This window comes from Nerophis lumbriciformis, linkage group LG03 (assembly GCF_033978685.3).
Source record: "Nerophis lumbriciformis linkage group LG03, RoL_Nlum_v2.1, whole genome shotgun sequence".
NCBI classification, from domain to species: Eukaryota; Metazoa; Chordata; class Actinopteri; order Syngnathiformes; family Syngnathidae; genus Nerophis; species Nerophis lumbriciformis.
The window spans coordinates 63,791,563-63,810,844 of record NC_084550.2 but is presented as its reverse complement, the minus strand read 5'-3'; the positions used below and the strand labels follow the sequence as shown (position 1 = coordinate 63,810,844).

At 39.6% G+C, this 19,282-nt stretch overlaps 2 protein-coding genes across 6 annotated transcripts in view; one reads left to right on the top strand and one right to left on the bottom strand.

The window, feature by feature from the left end:
* The window catches only part of mtf2 (metal response element binding transcription factor 2), a 36,707-nt gene extending 29,515 nt beyond the window's left edge, over positions 1–7,192 (bottom strand). Inside the window, exons 1-2 of one of the 3 annotated variants that reach the window (XM_061941225.2) lie at positions 6,941–7,192; positions 3,080–3,266 (exon numbers count right to left, since the gene is read on the bottom strand). In XM_061941225.2, coding sequence (XP_061797209.2) covers positions 3,080–3,266; positions 6,941–6,945 — 192 coding nt within the window. In that variant the 5' untranslated portion in view covers positions 6,946–7,192. The remainder of the gene's footprint in view (positions 1–3,079; positions 3,267–6,940) is intronic. The other 2 variants (XM_061941217.2, XM_061941233.2) reach the window with 2 other exon arrangements.
* A 4,517-nt stretch (positions 7,193–11,709) lies between these two features.
* The window catches only part of dipk1aa (divergent protein kinase domain 1Aa), a 42,190-nt gene continuing 34,617 nt past the window's right edge, over positions 11,710–19,282 (top strand). For 2 of the 3 annotated variants that reach the window (XM_072912871.1, XM_072912870.1), the window contains exon 1: positions 11,710–11,951. In XM_072912871.1, the coding sequence (XP_072768972.1) occupies positions 11,874–11,951 (78 nt within the window). In that variant the 5' untranslated portion in view covers positions 11,710–11,873. Of the gene's footprint in view, positions 11,952–15,773; positions 16,603–19,282 lie in introns of those variants that run through there. The other variant, XM_061941167.2, reaches the window with a different exon arrangement.

Sequence of the window (19,282 nt, the reverse complement as noted above, 5' to 3'; positions counted from 1 at the left end):
TCTCAATTGTCTCATGCCAACCCGGAAGTGCCCAAACTAATGACGCGTAATATTTTCATATCGCCACAAGGTGTCAGTAAGAGTCTACAATCAAATGGGCATAACATTGCCGCCCCACAGGGCATTTCCTGTGGGAAGGGATTCATTCCCAGGGATTCGAATAAAGAACCAACTCTTTTTCTTTACTATCGTGGCCTCGATAACGGGAACCGGTTCTCAAAAAGGGATTCGAGTCCATGGAATCGGTTCTTTTCTTATCGAACAACCGGGAGAACCGGTTTCGAACATCATCCCTATTGTCTTGTATGTTCACTATTTTATTTAAGGACAAACTTGCAAAGAAACATGTTAAATGTACCATAAGATTTTTGTTAAAATAAAGCCAATAATGCCATTTTTTGTGGTCCCCTTTATTTAGAAAAGTGTCGAAAAGTACCGAAAGTATTGAAATACATTTTGGTACCGGTACCAAAATATTGCTATCGGACAACACTACTTTCAGCACAAAATGTGTGCTCTCCTTGATCTGGTAAATTCAGAATAATCCTCACTCCTCAGGTAAAAAAAATGCTCCCGAGCTATGTTATTGAGGTCTTATCCTGCGTCCCATTTGTTGGGAGCCATATAGTATCAAGTTGGTAACGTGTGGATTTTCAAAGTTGACTCACTTCTCGGCCTGGTGTCACAACTTCTACTATACAGGTGAGACGTAGGATTTATATCCTAGCATTTACTTTTTCTAACCTAAAAAGCAAGACAACAGAAGCAGCTCAGACACCTTTATTTCATGGCGGGTCACAACCGTTATTAGTTAAGTTAAGTTAAAGTACCAATGATTGTCACACACACACTAGGTATGGTGAAATGTGTCCTCTGCATTTGACCCATCCCCTTGTTCACCCCCTGGGAGGTGAGGGGAGCAGTGAGCAGCAGCGGTGCCGCGCCCGGGAATCATTTTTGGTGATTTAACCCCCAATTCCAACCCTTGATGCTGAGTGCCAAGCAGGGAGGTTATGGGTCCCATTTTTATAGTCTTTGGTATGACTCGGTCGGGGTTTGAACACACAACCTACCGATCTCAGGGCGGACACTCTAACCACTAGGCCACTGAGTAGGTCTAAAGATAGCTAGTAACTGGCTAATCACGGCATGTAAATGAGCGTTGCTGGTGTTTTTAGAGGGCTTTATAGGCGGAGTCGATGAATCCAATTACCTGCCTTGTTTGCCGCTTCGTACTAGCAATTTTTCAATAGTTAGAAAGCACAGAAAAGTAAACTTAACTTTACACAGAAAGGGGAGGGACGTGTGTTCTTGACTCGCATAGAAATAAAGAGTGCAGTTTCCATTCAACAGTACTCCACGCTAGGGATGTCCCGATCCGATATTTGGATTGGATCGGCCGCCGATATTTGCCAAAAAATGCGTATCGGCAAGGCATGGGAAAATACCGATCCAGATCCAGTTAAAAAAAACTCCACTCCGTGTTTTCCAATGCACCTATTTAAATAATACATTCCACTTTTCTGCTGCTTCCGTTCCGCATTTTCCAGCACACCTTCAACACATCCACAGGTCTGTGGATTCTCACGCAGTTGCTTTTAGCTGCTGGCATTACACGACAGGCTTTTCTCACTCTTTCCTGTCTCTCCCTCTCACAGACAGCAAGCGCACCTTCTTACACACGTCACATACTGTCACGTCATACGTCACATACTGTCACGTCATACGTCACATACGTATACGTCCTCCCCGAGCAGAGAGATAGCAGCATGGCTAACGTTAGCTGTGATGCTAGAGCAGCCGTGTGACCAACGCTCCCTCTAAGGTGCGCGCCTGTGCAATTGCGCACTGCTCAAACGTCCTCTGCGCATAGCAAATCTATGCCACGCACAAAATCAAATAAAAAAATAAGCGCATAACAATTTTCGACACACGGACACGACAGAGAAAACAGTTTTCGTCATCATTGTTCAAATATTGTGACGTCTGTCGAGACGCTTATCTCCATTCGGTGCCACACGTCCACACCATCAAAATGCCGAGGCAAACATTTCCACATCAACACCGTATGAAAAAATAGTGATTTTTTTTAGTTGTGATTTCCTTCTCTGCATGAAAGTTTTAAAGTACGGTAGCATATATTAATGCAGTATGAAGAAGAATGTTTTAATGTAGACATGAAAGCCTTGAAAGAAAATTTTGAAAATCAAGACTACATTTCCTGCAAATGGGTGCATTTCTACACTATATTTTAACTTTAGATTTATTCTCATATCAAACTCTTTTGGCTGTCTTTTTGACACTTACATCCGGCGCCCCCCTCCACACCCTGGATTATAAATCATGTAAATAATTCAATGTGATTATCTTGTGTGATGACTGTATTATGAAGATAGTATATATCTGATAGTATATATCTGTATCAATTTAAGTGGACCCCGACTTAAACAAGTTGAAAAACTTATTCGGGTGTTACCATTTAGTGGTCAGTTGTACGGAATATGTACTTCACTGTGCAACCTACTAATAAAAGTCTCAATCAATCAATCAAAACACATAGAATCATCATACTGATGTGATTATATGCATAAAGTGTTCATTCAAGGCTGAGGCAAAATATCGAGATATATATTGTGTATCGCAATATGGCCTTAAAATATCTCAATATTAAAAAAAGGCCATATCGCCCAGCCCTAGTTTCAATGAGGCCATTTCTGTTTGTCATGTATAATTTTGTCTATTTTGTGTTTATCCTTGAATAAACAGGTCAGTTTCCTGTTACCAACCGTTGTGTATTATTCAAACTCCCCTAATTCAGCTGGCTAGTTGTTATCAAGAGTACTAAAACCCTTTTCAACATGATTCTGACAACTAAGTAGGCTAAATAACTTATAACTTACAGTATCGGTCAGTATTGGTATCGGTCAGTATCGGTATCGGATCGGAAGTGCAAAAACAATATCGGTATCGGATCGGAAGTGCAAAAACCTGGATCGGGACATCCCAACTCCACACCAAAGCCTGCAAGGTGACTTGAAGTTGTAATTTGTGCTTTCCGGTACCAAAAATCAGAACTAACCTTTGTGATTGTCCCCAAGTAGATCAAACCATCGGACCACCCGGCCAAGACGTCCTGGCCCTCAGTGAACCTGCCCTGTTCGCCATACGCCACCCTCGCTTGGCTTGTTGGGGACAAAGGGACAGCCTGCTGCTGCGGGGGAGGAATTTTCTGATGGACGGACAGGTGACCCAAAACCCCGGAGTCCCTGCAATGACATGGGATGAACTGGTAACAGGAACATTTTGCTATAGTTTATGATGCTGATTTAGGGACAGTTGCATTAAGACATCATAAAAGACACACCTCATAAGACTTGTTGCATCTGAAGCCAACAACAACTACAAAAATAACAGATTATGAAAAACCCTACAATATAAAGTACACATAACATTCATTGACCATCACCAATACGTTATTACGTACCGTATTTTTCGGACTATAAGTCGCAGTTTTTTTCATAGTTTGGCCAGGCTCCAGTGCGACTTGTATATGTTTTTTTTCCTTTTTTATTATGCATTTTCGGCAGGTGCAACTTATACTCCGGTGCGACTTATACTCCGAAAGATACGGTAATCATTTCCCCCCCAACACCTGCCCTTATTTCAAACATGAAGTGAATTTAATCAGAGAACCAGAATCAAAACTACTTTATTAATTCCTGAGGGGGAATTAAGATTTTCAGCATAATCCCATCAGACAAACATTACAGGGAGACAGAACAGGATCGCTGATAGGTCTGCCAACTTCCAGCAGCCCTTATAATGTAATGTAAACATTTAAAAGTTATGGTGTGAAGACATGAAGAATGGGTGAGGTTAAATATGAGCTCTGTGGGATCTGAGTCGAGGATGTCCTTAATAATATATTAATAATAATGGATTAGATTTATATAGCGCTTTTCTAGACACTCAAAGCGCTTCACAGAGAAGTGAGAACCCATCATTCATTCACACCTGGTGGTGGTAAGCTACTTTCATAGCCACAGCCGCCCTGCTAGTTTGTGCCTACGGCCCTACCGACCACCAGTGTGAGCGGCACTGTGGGGGCAAGGGTGAAGTGTCCTGCCCAAGGACACAACGGCAGCGATTTGGATGTCAAGAGACGGGGAGCAAACCTGCAACCCTCAGCTTTCTGGCACAGCCACTCCACTCGCTACGCCATGCCGCCCCTCCGTGTGGCCCTTTGAGACACTTATGATTAAGGGCTATATAAATAAACTATGATTGATTGATGATTGATTGGTTCCTCCTACTCCTTTTTAAGATATGTTTAAATTAGGGATGTCCGATAACGGCTTTTTGCCGATATCCGATATTGTCCAACTCTTTAATTACCGATATCGATATCAACTGATATATGCAGTCGTGGAATTAACACATTATTATGCCTAATTTGGACAACCAGGTATGGTGAAGATAAGGTACTTTTAAAAAAAATTAATAAAATAAAATAAGATAAATACATTTAAAACATTTTCTTGAATAAAAAAGAAAGTAAAACAATATAAAAACAGTTACATTGAAACTAGTAATTAATGAAAATTAGTACTATTAGTGGACCAGCAGCACGCACAATCATGTGTGCTTACGGACTGTATCCCTTGCAGACTGTATTGATATATAATGTAGGAACCAGAATATTAATAACAGAAAGAAACAACCCTTTTGTGTGAATGAGTGCCTTTTACTAGCGGGATTTGCCTTTTGTCCATTTTTGGTTTAAGCATTACATACCTTTTTACCTGCACGCTGTCTCCCGCTGTGCTCTGCATATTGGGATCACAACAAACCATCCTTGACGCGTTTTGACTTCTACAAAGCAATGAACTACTTCCTGCCACCTACTGATATGGAGTATTACAAGATTACCCTGTCAATCTCTACACAGCACAGGCACTAGACCAAGGGTCGGCAACCTTTACCAGTCAAAGAGCCATTTTGACCAGTTTCGCAAGTTATAGAAAACAATGGGAGCCGCAAATTTTTTTGGGACATTTTAAATGAAATAACACTGTATACGTTTTCTTTTTGCTTTGTGCTATGTCTAAACCAGGGGTCTCAGACACGCTGCCCACACCTTTATATGGAATTTGAAAGCTGGTGCGGCACGCAGGTTTTAAATGAATGGCGCTTGTCAGCGTCGTGCGTGTCGTGATGGTACAGCATACAGCACCCACTACTACCAGCGTGCCTGATCAGCCACACGTTGTATGGTGTTTCCGCTTGCTCACGTAGGTGACAGCAAGGCATACTTGGTCAACAACCGCACAGGTTACACTGACGGTGGCGGTATAAAAAAACCTATAACACTCTTACTAATAATGCGCCACACTGTGAACCCACACCAAACAAGAATGACAAACACATTTCGGGAGAACATCTGCACAGTAACACAACATAAACACAGCAGGACAAATACCCAGAATCCCATGCAGCCCTAACTCTTCCGGGATACATTATACACCCCCGCTACCAAACCCCGCCCACCTCAACCGACGCACAGAGGGGGGGGGTTGATGTGTGAGGGAGCAGGGTTGGGGTGGGGGCGGGGTTTGGTGGTAGCAGGGGTGTATAATGTAGCCCGGAAGAGTCAGGGCTGCATGGGATTCTGGGTGTTTGTTCTGTTGTGTTTATGTTGTGTTAAGGTGCAGATGTTCTCCCGAAATGTGTTTGTCATTCTTGTTTGGTTTTGGTTCAAAGTGTGGCGCATTATTAGTAAGAGTGTTAAAGTTGTTTTATATGGTCACTGTCAGTGTAACCTGTGTGGCTGTTGACCAAGTATGCCTTGCTGTCACATACGTGTGCAAGCAGAAGATGTATATTGTATAACAAGTGTTGGGCTGGCACGCTGTTAATACAGATTGTAGAGAGCGCCAAATGTTGTATCATCATGGCACGCCCTTATTATAGCTGTAAGGGTGAAAATCGGAGAATATTAATCCCGGGAGTTTTCTGCGAGAGGCACTGAAATCCGGAAGTCTCACGGGAAAATTGGGGGGGGTTCAGCAAGTAAGCTGCTGAGCCGCATCAGAGTGATCAAAGAGCCGCATGCGGCTCTGGAGCCGCGGGTTGCCCATCCCTGCACTAGACAATGGCACATAATTATGATTATTGATTTGCAAAAAATATTTTTTGGAGAAATTAAGTGAAGTTGCATAATTTCCCACGGCACACCAGACAATATCTCGCGGCACACTTGCCGCGGCACAGTGGTTGAAAATCACTGAGCTAGGCATCACAACAAAATTAGGCATAATAATGTGTTAATTCCACGACTGTATATATCGGAATCGGTAATTAAGAGTTGGACAATATCGGCAAAAAAAGCCATTATCGAACATTTCTAATTAGTAGTAAAAACAACAATGGAGTCACATTTTTGTTCACTTCCTGTCATGAAAAATATTTCTTTTGACTCAGGCATACTTCAATCATTCAAAGTATATTTATATAGCCCTAAATCACAAGTGTCTCAAAGGGCTGCACAAGCCACAACGACATCCTCATAAGGGCAAGGAAAAACTCAACCCAATGGGCTACAACGAGAAACCTTGAAGGGGACCGCAGATGTGGGGATTGACCCCCCCACATACTTGAACGACATGTAACTTAAAACGCAAACTCGTGGATTGTTTCTAATGTGCACGTTTATGTAAATAACCAGAATGTTTGTATTTTAGCTCTCATTTAGGGACTGATCCTTTGTTCGGGATGTTAGGTGGTGGTGGTGGTCAACCCCACGCGTACGATGATGTATAACCACGTGCAGTAACCGTGAAATCTTAAATGATGTCATTCGTCGTCCAAATGAAGATTAATCGCCGATTAAATATTTCCGCCAGGCCCACGACCCCAACAGAAGAAAACATGACAACAATACCTCATTCGGGAACCTCCGTTTCAACAGCTCCAGAGAGTAACAAAAGTAAATATATATATATGCGTGTTTATGTGGAAAATCTCGCTCCGTTCGATGTTAAAAATTCACACCGAACTCAAGCCGCCGAAACGTGTAGACGCTGTGCCCTTCTCAGAAAATAACAAATGGCTCATTTTCCCCGAGCACGTTCGCCATTTTGGTTTCCCGCTGATGTTCGGGGAGTGCATTGTGGGAAGAATTTAAACGGCCGCTGCTGCTTCCTCATCCGTTTAACCCCATTTTAAGATGATTAAATCGCTAAACATGTGAGGCCATTCACCTGGGTCAACGCGTAGCATATTTTAATGAATACTGTTGTTTTTTTATTATGGATGAAGTCAAAACGTGTTCACACATTTACAACGGTACTCTCACTACAGATGAACAAGGATAATCCTGTCTACACAATTTGATCACGTTGACGGAGGAATTGTTTTCTAGAATCTTCCATACCGGAAATGACATATTAAGGGGGCGACACGTGTATTTTTTTTTTAGTTATTTTTATTTTTTTATTGAACAACAAACATACATTTATAATTCACACAACAGTCAAGGCGCTTTCAACCACAATGAAAGAAAAACAAAAGCAAATACAGCTAGAGTGTTAAATATTAATAATAATAAATAAATAAAAAAGACAAAAAATCCAATCCAATCCACTTTACCGTATTTTTCGGAATATAAATCGCAGTTTTTTTCATAGTTTGGCCGGGGGTGCGACTTATACTCAAGAGCGATTTAAGTGTGAAATTATTAACACATTACCGTAAAATATCAAATAATATTATTTAGCTCATTCACGTAAGAGACTAGACGTATAAGATTTCATGGGATTTAGCGATTAGGAGTGACAGATTGTTTGGTAAACGTATAGCATGTTCTATATGTTATAGTTATTTGAATGACTCTTACCATAATATGTTACGTTAACATACCAGTTGGTTATTTATGCCTCATATAACGTACACTTATTCAGCCTGTTGTTCACTATTCTTTATTTATTTTAAATTGCCTTTCAAAATGTCTATTCTTGGTGTTGGCTTTTATCAAATAAATTTCCCCCAAAAATGCGACTTATACTCCAGTGCGACTTATATATGTTTTTTTCCTTCTTTATTATGCATTTTCGGCCGGTGCGGCTTATACTCCGGAGCGACTTATACTCCGAAAAATACGGTATATGGCACATTTTAACAACAAAATGTTTCCAAAGTGCTGCACAACAACATTAAAAACAATATTCAAATATTATCCTTAGCGCCACCGACTGAATAAAAACAAGAAATAAATACATATAAAACCAATATAAAAACAATATAAAATAAATATGATTAAAAACGATTTAAAGGGTAAAACTAGAGATTTCCAATAATATTGGCCGGCTTTAAAATGTAGTATCGGAAATTATCGGTATCGTTTTTTTTAAATTATTATTAAACACAAGATACACTTACAATTAGTGCACCAACCCAAAAAAACTTCCTCCCCCATTTACACTCATTCACACAAAAGGGTTGTTTCTTTCTGTTATTAATAATCTGGTTCCTACATTATATATCAATATATATCAATACAGTCTGCAAGGGATACAGTCCGTAAGCACACATGATTGTGCGTGCTGCTGGTCCACTAATAGTACTAACCTTTAACAGTTAATTTTACTCATTTTCATTAATTACTAGTTTCTATGTAACTGTTTTTATATTGTTTTACTTTCTTTTTTATTCAAGAAAATGTTTTTAATTTATTTATCTTATTTTATTTTATTATTATTTTTAAAAAGGACCTTATCTTTACCATAGCTGGTTGTCCAAATTAGGCATAATAATGTGTTAATTCCACGACTGTATACATCGGTTTGATTGATTGATTTGATTGAGACTTTTATTAGTAGGTTGCACAGTGAAGTACATATTCCGTACAATTGACCACTAAATGGTAACACCCCAATAAGTTTTTCAACTTGTTTAAGTCGGGGTCCACTTAAATTGATTCATGATACAGATATATACTATCAGATATATACTATCATCATAATACAGTCATCACACAAGATCATCACATTGAATTATTTACTTTATTTACAATCCGGGGTGTGGAGGGGGGCGGGGGGTTGGGTTTGGTTGTTATCATCAGTCATCAACAATTGAGAACAGAGAAATGGATATTGGAACAGTGTAGGTCTGAATTGGTAGGATATGGACAGCAAGTAGTGGGCAGAGAGAGAGAGAGAGAGAGAGAGAGACAGAGAGAGAGGGAGAGAGAGAGATCGGTTGATATCGCTATCGGTTGATATCGCTATCAGTAATTAAAGAGTTGGACAATATCGGAATATCGGATATCGGCAAAAAGCCATTATCGGACATCCCTAGGTAAAACCAATTAAAACAGGCTACCTAAATCACTTTAAATGTTTTTTTAACAAAGATACCAATTTAAGGGCTTTTGTACTCTTAATCATTCTCCAAGGTTTGATTGATAATTGTAAACCATTAAGCCAATTAGAAAATGTAGGCCTTACTTTTTATTTTTAATTAAATCAACATAAAAAAACACAAGATACACTTACAATTAGTGCACCAACCCCCCCAAAAAACTCCCTCCCTCTTACATATCAACCAAACCTAACCCCTCTGCCCCAACCCTCTCCACATCCCACCCCCTGGATTGTAAATAATGTAAATAATTCAATGTATATACTCTGATGATTAACTTGTGTGATGACTGTATTATGCTGATAGTATATATTTATACCATGAAACGTGGATCCCGACTTAAACAAGTTGAAAAACTTATTCGGGTGTTACCATTTAGTGGTCAATTGTACGGAATATGTACTGTACTTTGCAATCTACTAATAAAAGTCTCAATCAGTCAATCAATACACTCATTCACACTAAAGGGTTGTTTCTTTCTGTTATTAATAGTCTGGTTCCTACAATATAAAACAATACAGTCTGCAAGGGATACAGTCCGTGAAGCACACATGATTGTGCGTGCTGCTGGTCCACTAATAGTACTAACCTTTTACAGTTAATTTGACTCATTTTCAATAATTACTACCGGTAGTTTCTATCTAACTGTTTTTATATTGTATGTATATAAAATGTTTTTTTTAATTTTTATTTAAAAAAAAAAGGATCTTATCTTCACCAGACCAGGTTGTAAATGAAATTAGATTGTTTAGAGGGTTCTTAAAACCAGGTCCAGTCCACATTATGTCCAGGTCGGGCTCAGCAACACACACACCTTCATTTACGTACACTCAAAATTAGGGAACGCAGCAACAGATTGCATATAATCTACAAACAAAATTACATTTTCAAAATAAGCATTAGGGACGGCGTGGCGCAGTGGAAGAGTGGCCGTGCGCGACCCGAGGGTCCCTGGTTCAATCCCCACCTAGTACCAACCTCGTCATGTCCGTTGTGTCCTGAGCAAGACACTTCATCCTTGCTCCTGATGGGTGCTGGTTAGTGCCTTGCATGGCAGCTCCCTCCATCAGTGTGTGAATGGGTAAATGTGGAAGTAGTGTCAAAGCGCTTTGAGTACCTTGAAGGTAGAAAAGCGCTATACAAGTACAACCCATTTATTAAAGGTCTTCCCATCTTTTTTTAAAATGTTTTTTGGCATCATTATCGGTTTCAACCATATAACTTTCTAAAGTTAAAAACTACTGAATAAATGTTTTAAAGAAGGTTTGGCCTTAAAAATAAATGTTTTACCGAGTACTATAATTAAATTAACTAAATCATGACTGTCAATGAACTCTCCTAAAAATAACAGAAATCACAGCTTCAGAAACAAACCTGTAGGCCTTACTCTCATAAATCGACATTTATGTAGAAACTCTTTTGCCTGGAGCATAATAATGTTGACAAACATTTCTGTTACAGTCGTTTATAAAAACACCAAATTTGATCTCTTCTATAGTGAATGGGGACATCTCCACACACTTGTCTCTCAGCCAATCTCTGATCTCCTCCCAAAACACATGTACACTCTCACATTCCACAAACAGATGATTCCATTCATCCATACATTTTCTACCGCTTGTCCCTTTTGGGGTCGTATTTTATTATTTTAAAAAAAGACCTAAAAATACGGATAAAACCACTCACGTCGATAAAATTAGGTCACGTTGGCGGAGAAATTGGTTTGCCGAATAGGTAAAATAGCACGGGTTAACACATGTATTTTGTTATGATAAAAAGAAACAGATTAATGTTAGCGTCAACATGAGCTACACAACGCTACTGAGCATGCGCACGCATGCGCACCAACGCTAAAGGTTTCGTCCGAAAAACATTTTTAATAAACATTTAACTACTTTGTGGAGACGTATCTCATGGAGACTTTGTCACTCGCGCTACAAGTCATTTAAAAAACATTATATTTATTTAATTGTGTCTCCTGACTAGCAAGCAATGGTTGCCCACATCTTCGTTTCATCGCCATTGTTTAAACCGGAAGAGCGACAGTTTTTTTTTTTTTGACGAAGCAGCGAATTTCGACAGAACACCGGAAATGATATCATCATTGTTCGACCGTTATATTCTAATCTAACAGATAATTTCAGTTGACGCCCACATCCTCTTGATTTGGGACTAAAACATTTTTCAAAATGGGAATGGGCGAGGGCGGATCTACGTCACTTCCGCCCTCCAATCCCCTAGCAACGCGGTCGCCATATTGAATTCGTTGAAAACAAACCAGCTCACAGCGAACACAGCATTGACAGAAAAGGCATTTAACGAGGTTTCACGGCATTTTAAACTGTTCTAAATGGCGTATGATTATGTAAATAGTCTTTCCAGTGAGGCTAGGTTAAGATACGAGTTAAAATGTTCTGTAGTTGGATTAAACGACTGCCCTTACCGCCTTCCAGCAGATGCGTGGACTGATAATCCTACACAATGGCCGGACATGGAATTTGGAAATCTTTATGTCTACCTCACAAGCGCACCAGGTCGGTTGTTAGCTTCGGTTGTTATATAACGAATAAATCACATAAAAATGGTTAAATCACCCAAGGTATGTTGATAAATGATAATAAGGATGACACGGTGGCTACCAGTATCTGTATATTTATTATATCTGTAGAGAGCTCATTCAAATTCAGTTCAGTATTATGATTGATTATTTGCTGAATTACTGGAAATAGCCTTTATACCGTATGTTATTGTTGTCCAACAACAACAACGTCAGCTGTCGAACGTTATTCAGTAAAAATTCAACGGGTTCAACATTAGCATGGACGGTATAGCCAAGTTGTGGTTAAGAAGGTGGATTTTTGTTCCTTATATTTACCAGAAACGAAGTGATCCGAACACACGACCCGGGATTTTGGGGGACTCCAGTGAGAACCGTCCTCGTTTTCCCGGTGTAAAGCTGCGAGCCATTTGTCTCGTCTCTGTGGGCTTTTAGCACGCTTTGGCAGAACAAAATACGACCTTTGTTTTCCCTGTTTCCAGTTGTGGTTTGCACAACCAAAAACAACACAGTTTTTTGGCATTTTGAAGGCAGAATGACGGGTTTAATCAGCGTAGGTCGACAGGTTAAAGAGTAATGGCGACGGTTTATTTTCAACGCCAGTCAGGTTGCTATGGCTCGAAGAACCCGTATGTAGCTCAGTTGCCCGGATGTCGGCCCTGCCCCATTCATTACATTTAAAATCAGGGAATTTTTTTATTAATTTCAGTAAATATTTGGAGAAAAAGAAATGGAGTTATGAATGTAATTTGCTCCAGGACGTAAGCAAAGTGTGCATTGATGTTGGTGGTGATACTTTAAAAATGACAAATTCATAGAATTACAATCTAAGATGGATCAATTTTATCTGGAAGAAGCAGAAGGGGCCTTCATAAGGTCACTTTAGTAGTCTGGAGAGGAGTAGACAACAGAGAAATTCTGTAAAAAGTTTAATAATACATGGAAAAGAATACAAAGACGCTATAAGCATCCAAAAAGAGATTTTCTTCCATTCTACAAACCCCGTTTCCATCTGAGTTGGGAAATTGTGTTAGATGTAAATATAAACGGAATTCAATGATTTGCAAATCCTTTTCAACCCATATTCAGTTGAATATGCTACAAAGACAACATATTTGATGTTCAAACTGATAAACTTTTTTTTTTTTTTTTGCAAATAATCATTAACTTTAGAATTTGATGCCAGCAACACGTGACAAAGAAGTTGGGAAAGGTGGCAATAAATACTGATAAAGTTGAGGAATGCTCATCAAACACTTATTTGGAACATCCCACAGGTGAACAGGCAAATTGGGAACATGTGGGTGCCATGATTGGGTATAAAAGTAGATTCCATGAAATGCTCAGTCATTCACAAACAAGGATGGGGCGAGGGTCACCACTTTGTCAACAAATACGTGAGCAAATTGTTGAACAGTTTAAGAAAAATCTTTCTCAACCAGCTATTGCAAGGAATTTAGGGATTTCACCATCTACGATCCGTAAAATCATCAAAGGTTTCAGAGAATCTGGAGAAATCACTGCACGTAAGCAGCTAAGCCTGTGACCTTCGATCCCTAGGCTGTACTGCATCAACAAGCGACATCAGTGTGTAAAGGATATCACCACATGGGCTCAGGAACACTTCAGAAACCCACTGTCAGTAACTACAGTTGGTCGCTACATCTGTAAGTGCAAGTTAAAACTCTCCTATGCAAGGCAAAACCCGTTTATCAACAACACCTAGAAACGCCGTCGGCTTCGCTGGGCCTGAGCTCATCTAAGATGAACTGATACAAAGAGGAAAAGTGTTCTGTGGTCTGACGAGTCCACATTTCAAATTGTTTTTGGAAACTGTGGACGTCGTGTCCTCCGGACCAAAGAGGAAAAGAACCATCCGGATTGTTCTAGGCGCAAAGTTGAAAAGCCAGCATCTGTGATGGTATGGGGGTGTATTAGTGCCCAAGACATGGGTAACTTACACATCTGTGAAGGCGCCATTAATGCTGAAAGGTACATGCAGGTTTTGAAGCAACATATGTTGCCATCCAAGCATGGACGCCCCTGCTTATTTCAGCAAGTCAATGTCAAGCCACGTGTTACATCAACGTGGCTTCATAGTAACGGAGTGCGGGTACTAGACTGGCCTGCCTGTAGTCCAGACCTGTCCCCCATTGAAAATGTGTGGCGCATTATGAAGCCTAAAATAGCACAACTGAGACCCCCGGACTGTTGAACAACTTAAGCTGTACATCAAGCAAGAATGGGAAAGAATTCCACCTGAGAAGCTTCAAAAATGTGTCTCCTCAGTTCCCAAACGTTTACTGAGTGTTGTTAAAAGGAAAGGCCATGTAACACAGTGGTGAACATGCCCTTTCCCAACTACTTTGGCACGTGTTGCAGCCATGAAATTCTAAGTTAATTATTATTTGCAAAAAATAAATAAAGTTTATGAGTTTGAACATCAAATATCTTGTCTTTGTAGTGCATTCAATTGAATATGGGTTGAAAAGGATTCGCAAATCATTGTATTCCGTTTATATCTAACACAATTTCCCAACTCATATAGAAACGGGGTTTGTAAGTTGTACTCTTCACGTCACTCATTAGACGACATGAATACCTTTTTTCAGAAAATGAATACATTTATTCCACAAATAGACGACTCTGTCAAAGACTTATGCGAGGCAGAATTTAAAATAGAGGAATTGGATTTGGTTGTCATGAAAATGTCCTCAAACAAATCACCTGGCTTTGCTAACTTTTACTAATTATTTTGGAAGGACTTAAGGCACATTGTATACCATGTATTGCCATCAATTGATTAACGTGGACCTGACTTAAACAAGTTGAAAAACGTATTCGGGTGTTACCATTTAGTGGTCAATTGTATGGAATATGTACTGTACTGTGCAATCTACTAATACAAGCTTCAATCAATCAATCAATCAATCAATCAATAGCACTATCAACGTGCATACAGAAGTTTTGTTGTTAATTGAGTGTGTCATAGTCAGCTCCAAATCACACATGTAGTACATAATATACATACATATCTCCAGTGAACAGTCTTGTGTTCAATGGCAATATTATTATTTCACAAAAAAGAAAAGAACATTGAATTAATAAAATAAAATAAAACAAAATAATATTAAATAAAATTAAACATATCTCAAAAGGACCCCGCCTTCCGACCGATTGTAGCTGAGATAGGCTCCAGTGCCCCCCGCAACCCTAAAGGGAATAAGCGGTAGAAAATGGATGGATGGATATCTCAAAATGGTAATGGGAATAAGTATAAACGTTTTATTCCCCCCCTTTTTACATAGTTATTTTAACTAATATCCAGTTTCCTCTGAACCACATTTTATCACATTCATCTGGCTCCACAAAACTCACTTTGCCCAGAACAATGCGCTTACAATTCTTAATATATCATCATAAGTAAGTCATATAAGTCATTCATGTAGCAATAGGAATAGCTTGTATGTGTTGTGTTCCTAAACCGTCCGGGTAGGAACACAACACATACAATAATTTCCTAATGCTACAATAGGCACTGTGAAACTGAATGTAATATTTGTGTTGCACTAAGAATGTTTTAAATAAGTAGCAATTTGAAAATGCATACTATTTAGAGTTGGTAAAGTAGCAACTTTAAAGTTAATTCTGTTCGATTTAATATGTGAAAATAATACTTTCTTTTTAAAATAAATAAGAATTGCTTGTATGCGTTGTGTTCCTACCCGGACAGTTTAGGGCACAACACAGTATGTGTTGAATGGCAACTGTTAAATAAAAGTTCAACCGTCCAGTTTGTATAGTCATTGAAAGACAGAACAAGCTGAAACAATTCATACTCATATTCAAAATAAGCCTAGACCTCAGTATACCGAACGAAAATATTAGATTTGTACAATTTCTTAAAATGCTCAATGTTACGAAACAGGAAGTAAGTACAAACATGAAGCAAGGTCTAATGGTTTTAATCCCCAAACCTGGCAAGGATAAGATAATTCGCAATAATTTAAGACCAATTACTTTACTCAATACAGATTATAAAATTTAAAAAATAAAAAATAAAATCACCATTGCCGGAAGTCACGCTGCGATCACACGGCTTTTATTGTGAAAGATAACGGAAGTTTATTCAAACACTCCAACACAGCTGTAGGCTGCCACTCAATCCAAAACAAATACAATATATCGCATCGTATGTCACTGAGGAATGCACTTTGCAACAAACACTTGAACTCAAAGTCTCCGATTTAATTTAATCTACTAACCTTACGTTTGTAGCGCTTCACACCGCGCGTGCGCATTAACCCGAGCCTGCGCTGTTTTCTGTTGGAGGTATTAGGAAGTTGCTTTACTGGAAGAAGAAGAAGAAAGAAAAAAAAAATCGGCATTTGCTGCTGGAGCGGAGCGCAAACGTGCAGACACTTCGACCAAAGCAGAAGAACTCACGGACGCGCATGAATGCGCGTTTTGCAAGCCACGCGTGACGTCTTCCACTCCTCGGCAGAAGCTGCTGTGGTTTCTGAATGACTGTCTCCTTCTGCCAAGTCCACGTATTGAAATGATCTGTTTTTGTGATGGCGAAGGGGCTGTTTCCACGGGCCTGGGTGAAGAAGTCCTTCTATTTCCAGGTAATACAGAGTCACGCGTGTTCATTGTGGGGGTTGTGTGTCACATCAGGTTGACAGCTGGCAGGGAACATTCCAATACACCTGAGGATTGTTAAAACTATCTCGTTTTGATTGATTGACTGAGACTTTTATTAGTAGATTGCACAGTTCAGTACATATTCCGTACAATTGACCACTCAATGGTGACACCCCAATAAGTTTTCCAACTTGTTTAAGTCGGGGTCCACGTTAATCAATTCATTTGTGGACCCCAAAGCTGATCAGATGACATACTGTGGAACCTGCACGGAGTACAAGGACTATCGTGGTTTTTATAACCCAGGGAGGTCAACAATTCATTGACAGAAAGTTTCACTAACTGCGAATTGACCCCAATGGAAGATTGCCTCTGCAATCAGGCCCGGCCCTAACCAATCTGGCGCCCTAGGCAAGATTTTAGGTGGCGCCCCCCCACATCGGCAGTGAAGTGTATATACTCACAAGAACCCGAATAGCTTTGTCTTTGACCTTTTTTTTTTACTTACAACTATACCTAATATATAAAGGGGTGGAAAAGTGACGATTACCTGCAGGGCAAACATTAGCTAAGCAGAAGGCAATAACAATGTAAACAAAAAACACCTGCTTAAAAGATCTAATACAAACATTTATATGCACGTACAACACTTAGAACTTTTAGCATATCAGTATGTGGAATTAAATGATGGAATGGATTAAGCAAAGAAGTTAAAAATTGTACTGATATGATCCAGTTTAAGAGGTTGTTCAAAATAATAGTGCTTACAGAGTACAAAGAAGAATTATGAGAAATACTTTCAACCTTATTGAAAATAAGATATTCTTCATCTCAGTATGTTAATAATGACTGAATTAATTAATTAATTACATATTACAAAACTGTTGTATACTAATTCATAGATGTTATTTTATTATATAAAAAGGTCAGTAAATGATTCTATATATTTGTAAACGCTTTGAAATGGGAAAGGGGTAGGATTAAATAAGCTTGGCTGACAGTTTTGGCATCTTGTGTTGATTTTTTGATGTGGTGACATCCAAAAAGAGTCATGATACGGGAAGGGAGGGGGCGCACCGTGCGGGGGGATGAGGGGGGGGGCGTAATGTTGTAACAAATAATATTTCTGTTAAATAGGCTTTACTTTGCAGTTTAATTAACGTGGGATTATTTTTTGTATTTAGAAATAATAGTACCAACTTATTTTTTTTCTTTTTTTTTCTCCAACATTTGTGGCACTGGCGTGGCGCCCCCTGATGGACGGCGCCCTTAGCATTTGCCTATACGGCCTATGCCACGGGCCGGCCCTGTCTGCAATGCAGTCTTCTGCCAAAACTAGTAATAAGTGTAGTAAAAAATGTTGCAGGTGAGAGTCAATTAATGATGAAATTAATGGTCATTGCCTGTCGGAGCAACGGGTTATGAGGATTAACCAAATAGTCTCACTCTCTAAGACGGGGGTCGGCAACCCAAAACGTTGAAAGAGCCACATTGGACCAAAAATACAAAAAAAACAAATCTGTCTGGAGCCGCAAAAAATGAAAAGTCTTGTATAGGTCTTACAAACCCCGTTTCCATATGAGTTGGGAAATTGTGTTAGATGTAAATATAAACGGAATACAATGATTTGCATATCCTTTTCAACCCATATTCAGTTGAATATGCTACAAAGACAACATATTTCATGTTCAAACTTTTTTGCAAATAATCATTAACTTTAGAATTTGATGCCAGCAACACGTGACAAAGAAGTTGGGAAAGGTGGCAATAAATGCTGATAAAGTTGAGGAATGCTCATCAAACACTTATTTGGAACATCCCACAGGTGAACAGGCAAATTGGGAACAGGTGGGTGCCATGATTGGGTATAAAAGTAGATTCTGTGAAATGCTCAGTCATTCACAAGCAAGGATGCGGCGAGGGTCACCGCTTTGTCAACAAATGTGTGAGCAAATTGTTGAACAGTTTAAGAAAAACCTTTCTCAACCAGCTATTGCAAGGAATTTAGGGATTTCACCATCTACGGTCCGTAACATCATCAAAGGGTTCAGAGAATCTGGAGAAATCACTGCACGTAAGCAGCTAAGCCCGTGACCTTCGATCCCTCAGGCTGTACTGCATCAACAAGCGACATCAGTGTGTAAAGGATATCACCACATGGGCTCAGGAACACTTCAGAAACCCACTGTCAGTAACTACAGTTGGTCGCTACATCTGTAAGTGCAAGTTAAAACTCTCCCATGCAAGGCGAAAACCGTTTATCAACAACACCCAGAAACGCCGTCGGCTTTGCTGGGCCTGAGCTCATCTAAGATGGACTGATACAAAGTGGAAAAGTGTTCTGTGGTCTGACGAGTCCACATTTCAAATTGTTTTTGGAAACTGTGGACGTCGTGTCCTCCGGACCAAAGAGGAAAAGAACCATCCGGATTGTTATAGGCGCAAAGTTGAAAAGCCAGCATGTGTGATGGTATGGGGGTGTATTAGTGCCCAAGACATGGGTAACTTACACATCTGTGAAGGCGCCATTAATGCTGAAAGGTGCATACAGGTTTTGGAGCAACTTTTGTTGCCATCCAAGCAACCTTACCATGGACGCCCCTGCTTATTTCAGCAAGACAATGCCAAGCCACGTGTTACATCAATGTGGCTTCATAGTAAAAG